We start from the raw sequence: 7,538 nt of genomic DNA, 5'->3' as shown, positions 1-7,538 counted from the left end.
CTGTCAATCAAACTATCGTGGGAGGGGCCTGTCTGTGTGACGTCACACAGACAGGCATCTGAGATCGGCTCGATTTGAGAAAGGGGAAAACATTTAACCAGATTAAAAAAAAAACACTGGGTGGATTTTTATCATTATAGGGTGGTTGTGTACACACACTGCCAACACACATTTCAGTTCAAACCACTTGCAAAAGTGCATGTAGCATCCTAAGACCCCTTTAACAAACCTTGTTTTGGGGTCTTGGATCATTCCAAAACATTGGACATTTGAGGAGCTTCCCACTAGAATAACTGGAGGGGTGCTTTAAATGCCAAGACTGTTAGACAAAATAAGAGGAAGAGTAATAGTGTGTGTGAGACAGAGAGAGAGAGATGAGGGGGAGATACACAGAAGCGAGTGAGAGGTGGGGGAGAGAAAGAAATATTTGCCAGAGGGAGGATACAGAAAACAAGCTTTACAGATGCTCAGTTCAAGCCATGTCGCCATAGCAACTACTCCAAATGAGATCTTTTTTCCTAGAGGAAAGCCCCTCTCTCCTAAAGCAATACACTATCATTCCTCAGGAATCTCGGTCTATTAATGGATCTGTTGAAGATTCAGTTCAGCTGTACTGATGAAAGTTCACAAGAACAAAAGGACACTCTATTTTTACCAGGATTGGAAAAGTGTGGATTTGAATAATGACAGTTAGGATGTGCAAGGTCAAATCGATGATTAAAACAACAGGCTCCTGAACCTTTATAACGCGTTACCACATTACAGTAATCACTAACGTTATAAAGTGCCTTATTTTTGACAAGACATTTTCAATAATTAAATAATATTATTACTAAAAAATGTTCACTGTGCCTTAAAACGTACAGTAGCCTACATTTCCCACATTTATACTGATTTTGATCCCGAAAGAAAGAACGAGACAATAGTCATTGAAAAATGTATTATAGTAGCCTAAATACTGTAAATATGTATTTGTTTTGGGTATGAAAATGTTTAAAATTACCATGTAACTTATTCAACAATATGTAGCCTACTTTTACAGCAAAATATTTCACTTAGGCTATTTCTTTATTATCTCTTATATACATTAGGGTATTTATCCTACATTTTATGGGCTTTAATTGAACGTTTACTGCATTGTTTTTATGTCATCATGTGTTGTATTCTGATGCGTTATCACACAAACTACATGCATGAGCGCTTTACTGTAGCCTAGGTTACCTGACTTGGGCTTGAAGGAAAGGAGGAAATTGGCGGGACATCCAAAATCTTCAGGTCGTACATAACACCGTTAAGAATGACCGAGGGTCTGTACACGTATCGCGTTTGGGTGGGGGTGTACGTCTCGGAGAAGTCACTGTAAATAAACTGACGGATGATAGAAGTTTTCCCGACTCCAGGCGCTCCGATGACGGCGATGCTCAGCGTCTCCACCATCCCGCGCCGATCAGGACTGCTGACGAACACTAGCGATCAAGAAGACGCTTGGAAAACTGCTCAACAAATCAAAACAATAAGGTGAATTGTGAGCGTGCGCCTTTTTGTGCTTAAATCGCCCCCGCCGATGAGAACGCACTTCGCGGATGTTCAAATAAATAAGATGCATTGATGCTTCTGATGCATTTCGCTATCTCTTTTGGTTAAGTATACTGTTAGTATCACGCGTTAATGAGTGGATCAACAAACCAACCAACTTCATTCACTGCGGCAGTTGCGCTGTCTTTTCTGCATTCCATTGGGGAACAGTCCTCAACGCTCCACAGTCAGCCCACGGTATTCCTACACACACAGCTCTGGAGCTCAAAACCCGTCATTTTCCAACAGCATCCATTTGGCAGCTCTCAGCATAACGTGTGCGCTTCGATCTCGAGGTTACCGTTGACCCTTTCTCCTCGTAACCTCTCACAGCTTCCCTCATCATCTCAGCAGCGCTTCACCGTGCACCTCACCGAACGCCAAATGCAGTCTGCGCAAAGGTCCATCGTTACTCCGTAAGATTGTAGGTGGACTGTATCCGCACAGACCTCTCGTTGTCGTTGAAGCTACACGTGAAGCAGTCTCCAGTCCTTGCTGTGCGGTTCTAAGCGCTGCTCCTCCGCGCGCACTCATGTGGTTCAGCTTGACGCGGATTCATGACGGTTTTATTAGGCTTGCGCGGTTTACTGGCCATAAACAGCTCAAAAAGGTCCCTCAGAAATTACTTACATTATTAGAGGAATACAGGGTGAAAATATAAGGTAGCTGTCGTCGACTGTCTAGCTCAAACAGCAATGATGATTACTGCTTCATAAACAAACGAAAGTATTGATATTTAGTACGACACTGATGTACTGTTGCATAAAATTAAAGTACAAGATATCGAGTAAATAAAGTTTCAAAGAAGAAATTTTAGTTACCATAGTCAAGTTAATTCGTATATTTCTTATCCGCCAGAAGAAAAAAAAAAAGGAAAGCCTGGAAAGGTCTGGAATCGCTTATTTGAGTGGTGCGGAGCTAAAGAGATTTCCCATTCCATTATCACTATTCCCATTCCCATCACATACGCTTTAATTCCATTCCGGGTTTTTCAATTGCCGCTCCTCGCTCACTAGCCAGAGAAACCCGCTCCATCCATCCTCAAGAGTCTCAAAAACCGCTTCTCAAAATCTTACAAATCCACTAACGTTCACTAGAAGCATGCATGGACCTAGACACAAAACAGGTAAGGTTGTTACTAACTTCAGCTTTTCAGATTTAATGGTCATCTGCAGGAATAGTTAGAGTGTCTCTAGTCCAGAGCTTTTAATTTCTCCAGTCTCATTTGGATAATAGAAGTGCTGGGCAAAACAGCATGGACTGATCTTATCTAATGATATCTGGATTACTAACCTGAAATACATTCATCCAATTTGTCCAATTTGATTTACAAGAAAGATTAATTGCTCTGGGTTTTTGTCCTCTCTGCAGTCCACATCTAAAATGATACATTTTCTCCCTCTATCTCCATTCTTAAACCTGACAAATAGTCGGGAGACATATGTCAGATTGTCAGTATGTGCATAACTCTACAGTAATGGCCATTAAACATCAATCATGAATGCTAGAACATCTATATGTAGCTTTCAATTGCCAGGCCAAGTTCATTAGTATGAGCAATAGATTACAACGCAAGCCTCCCGTCTTCCTTGCTTAGATTTCTTGCCATCAGCTTCAAAATTGAGCTTCTGGCTTGGCATATGATTGCACTTCCACTGAATTATATGGTCGGATACACAATTGCGGCCCCTAGCTCCTTTAATACTCTACATTACACTGTAATTTCATCACCACAGGACAGTCAACACAACAAAGAGGAAATTGCACTTAAACTTGAGCTCAGCAAGGATTCATACTGTACTGAATAAAAAGGGGATATGAACATGTCCATCATAGCTTCCAAACAGAACATGCAAAAAAAACCTACCAAACAAAAATATTGCTAAAACTCTACAGAACTACTCTACACAACCAATTATGAGTAATTGCAGACTTTACCAAATGTTTTAGTGAAGGACTGGATGATGCATGCCTGCAAACCATAATAAATGGCATTTCTTGAAATCTTTGCAACCCCAGTTTAGGTAAGACGGCATATTAGTTTCACTCAAGAAAATGTCATTAGATGAGATACAGGTTCAACTTGTGCCCGCCAGGATTTCACATTTACTATAAGGTGATATTTGGAAGTTTAAATTAGTTAGTTTGCAGCATGGTGCCTGTTTGAGTCATATTGCCTAACAGTATGAATGAATAAAACAATATACAAGGTGTTAGGACTGTAACTGAAGCAGACAAGAGTGGTCACTTATAGTCATGAAGTATTAAAATATAATGACTTGCATACATTTTGCTGAGGGATTACACATTTCTGAAGCACTTTTTGGACAGTCCATGTTATGTAAGCCAAGGGTTTAGGTTCAGTTTGAATGCTTTTTATTTTAGTTTTATTTATTTTTATTATCCAGGCCGGAATTATTACACTTTAAATCAATGGGTAATATACTTTTTTAATTTCTATAACAGATGCATTCATGACAGAATCCAACAAAAAGTAAAGCAAATTTCTTTGCTGCACATCTCCTTGTAGTCACCCCTACGACTAAACCCACAGAATATAACACATACAGAATCAACAAACTATGATTAAAAGAAAAACAATAATCAATATTATTGGGGAACTTTTAAGTGTACACACAACATTGTGTGTGTGCCAGGTCAGCAGTGTTTTGCCTGGTGGTATTTTACATTAAGCTTGAGAGAGGTCTGTCCACCTTGTCAACATCGTTTAAAAGAATTAAACATCACATGGACATGTAAGATTAACTACATTTCCCTGTCCTGTAAAGAATGAGAGAAGAAACATGTTCAGTGAAGTTGTTTTGCAAAGCAGGAGACTTCATGTGCATCGCATTCAGTGTGATTTAAGACATATTCATACCATAAAGAATATCACTTTCTGCAGGATGATCTTATTAGGAGTCAAGTCTCCCTCACAGATCCAACATTTTAACACACACACACACTAAATTAACAACCCACCCAAATATATGGGCATGTACATAGTCATTCAGGGGAATAAGGGAGGACAGGGAATATTGCCAGGAGGAGGAACAGACTCTCCAACTCGCACACACACACACACACACAACTGATACACAGCACACAAAAGACAGTAGTAACTAAAAATAAACCCAGCTTAATATCAAAACATGACTGCAAACTTAGTCATCACCAAATACAGAGATATTTTGAAGACAAAGAAAAAGTTTACTCCGCAATTGTGTAGTGCTTCTGGATAAACACACAGCATTCCCTTAAAAGATATTGCGGGAGACCTAAATTACTGAGGAATGATTAGGGAGAGCTTTAATAAAACAGAACAAAAAATAAATAAAGATTTGAACTGTTTGTGTGAATACAAACCCAGCGACCCATTGTCTGATTATTAAGACTAAATTAAAAACAGCAGTGTTGAAAGGTTTTCAACTGTGGTAAACACACCCTTCCTACAACTGGATGGATGAGGAATACAGGCTGGTCTAAAACTCTGAGATAATCTGTGTATGATGCTTGACCTCCATGAGGGGGAAAAACAATCACCCAGGATAAACAGTGAAGCAATCACGTAGTACAGGAATGAAATTTGCTGAGTAGAACACCTGCACATATGTGAATTAAAGATGATATCTTTATATTTTGTGTGTGGTATTTTACTGTAACTGTAATATTTTAAAGACAGCAGGGGTTCTTTCTCTGACTGGTCCAATCAAGTTTCAGTCACCCAAACGATGCCTGGGAACTGCAGTTTCCTGTTGGTTTCCCGCCACTTCAGTTCTTCAGCACTAACTCATAGCACTGGAACACAAACTGAGACACCTCCGGCGCTCTGCACTTTATCAACAGCTGAGGAAAGAAACAGAGAGAGAGAGATTAGACACACTGGCAAGTATCAATTTAAATTTCATAAAATTGTTAAGTGAAGATTTGAGGGCATGCTAAGAAAATTAAGACATTACAAAATGGAGAAAAAGAAGGTGAGAGAAAATAAACGCTAGTAATGCTGAAAGCCTGCCAACACACTAATACAAAATAAATACAAGAGCACAAAATTACAAACAATGCCATGAAGAAGATCAAAACAAGCTTACACTTTATGACTAACACTTCCAATTATTAGCTGAAGAAAAGATTCTTACATTCATTTCTAATCTGAAAGCACAACATTACTTGCACCAGGCATATATAAAATTAATTCTATAAATGTACAGTACACCACTGCTCAAACATTTGGGGTCAAGTAAGATTATGTGAAGTAAAGGATTATGTGACACTGAAGACTGGAGTAATGGCTGCTGAAATAAATTACATTTTAATCTCGGCCAAATATTGTCCTATCCTAACAAACCATACATCAATGGAAAGCATATTTATTAGATTTCAGATGATGTATAAATCTCAGTTTCAAGTTTTGTGGTCCAGGGTCGCATATGTTAAAATAGAAAACGGTTCACTTAAACGGTAATATTTCACCGGATTACTGTTTTATTATATTTTGGATCAAATACATGCAGCCTTGGTGAGCATTAGATACTTCTTTCAAAAACATTATAAAAAGTCTTGCCAACCCCAAACATCTGAATGGTGTTGAATATTTCTGCCTTTACCCCTTTTTGAGAAACAATTTAAACTAACCACCTGTAGCAAATTCATAAGCAAGCTGTGTTTACTTGCTGTGAGTCACATAAAAAGCTGTTCCTCCTAAAAGGATCTCATGTGGCACTAACAGAGTAATAGACAAACAAATGCAGACTAATGCCAGAGGAGCAACTGCGCTTGGAGAGGTCGACACGAGTGGAGACCTCCATCTACTGCAACACCTGCTTCCTCTTTTGTCAAGTGAGCGCTGCAGCAAACTTGAGGCTTCTCACGAACCAACCATACAGAGGATAATCAGAAAGCTTGTGGGTACTGCGCAACAGGACATCAGAAGTGCGAAAGGGAAAGAGATGAGCGTGAGGGAGAGCTCAATGGCACAATTTATTCCTCCCAAACCCAAGAGTTCTCTCTGGGCTTCTATGAGATCACCATGCAGCTTTCCACAGCGGATTTGTGATTGTGAGGCTCCCACTAGTCAAAAGAAAGAGCTCAGTGACTACACACACTAAGTTAGAGATTACTAATACTGTGTTCACCAAGGATGATGGAACATGTTTCCAATAACGAGTATTTGCATGTGTTTGTTTCAAGGTAAAAATGCTTTATAATAGAATAGAATCACAGCCAAGCAGAATATATTGGTTGATTCAATTAATGCATACTAATTTATATATAGGCATATGATAATATATAATGAAATCACTAAAAGTAACGCATATTGCAGTTTATTATTATTATTTAGTTTAGGGTGAGAAAGATTTCTAATGTGTTTGAAAGAAGTCTCTTGTGCTCAAGAAGGCAGCATTTATTCAAATATACAGTAACATTAATACTGTGAAATATTATTGCAATATATCATTGGAATGCATTTTAAAATGCAATATTCCTGTGATGGCAAAGCTGAATTTTTATCAGCCATAACTCATCTTCCGTGTCACAAGATCCTTCAGAAATCAATCTAATACGCTGATTTGCTGCACAATAAATATTTCTCATGATCAATGATGAAAACATTTGTGCTGCTTAATATTTTTTTGTGGAAGCAGTGATTTTTTTTCCCCAGGACTTTTTTGACTAATTGAAAGTTCTACGGCATTTATTTGAAATAGAAAGCTTCTGTACATTGTTCAAATGTCTTTACTGTCACTTTCGATCTATTAATAAAAAATAAAAAAGTTGGGGTCATAAAAAAAAAAAAAGTTACTGACCCCAAAGTCTTACTTAAAGGAGACATATTATGCCCCTTTTTACAATAAGTCTCTGGTGTCCCCAGAATGTGTCTGTGAACTTCCAGCTCAAAATACTCCACAGATCATTTATTATATCATTTTGAAAATGCCTATTTTGAGTGGAAACAGAAAAAC

The 7,538-nt window shown here is 38.4% G+C and overlaps 2 protein-coding genes across 2 annotated transcripts in view; both read right to left on the bottom strand.

The window, feature by feature from the left end:
- Positions 1–1,789, bottom strand: part of LOC107744439 (ras-like protein family member 10B) — an 18,910-nt gene extending 17,121 nt beyond the window's left edge. The window contains exon 1 of the mRNA XM_016558092.1: positions 1,222–1,789. Within this exon, the coding sequence (XP_016413578.1) occupies positions 1,222–1,437 (216 nt within the window). The 5' untranslated portion in view covers positions 1,438–1,789. The remainder of the gene's footprint in view (positions 1–1,221) is intronic.
- Positions 1,790–4,027: 2,238 nt separating this feature from the next.
- The window catches only part of ap1b1 (adaptor related protein complex 1 subunit beta 1), a 29,844-nt gene continuing 26,333 nt past the window's right edge, over positions 4,028–7,538 (bottom strand). The window contains exon 24 of the mRNA XM_016558145.1: positions 4,028–5,421. Coding sequence (XP_016413631.1) covers positions 5,347–5,421 — 75 coding nt within the window. The 3' untranslated portion in view covers positions 4,028–5,346. The remainder of the gene's footprint in view (positions 5,422–7,538) is intronic.

Source organism: Sinocyclocheilus rhinocerous, unplaced genomic scaffold (assembly GCF_001515625.1).
Source record: "Sinocyclocheilus rhinocerous isolate Xijiao unplaced genomic scaffold, SAMN03320098_v1.1 scaffold196, whole genome shotgun sequence".
NCBI lineage: Eukaryota > Metazoa > Chordata > Actinopteri > Cypriniformes > Cyprinidae > Sinocyclocheilus > Sinocyclocheilus rhinocerous.
The sequence above is the reverse complement of the archived record's forward strand: the minus strand, read 5'-3'. Positions and strand labels throughout refer to the sequence as shown.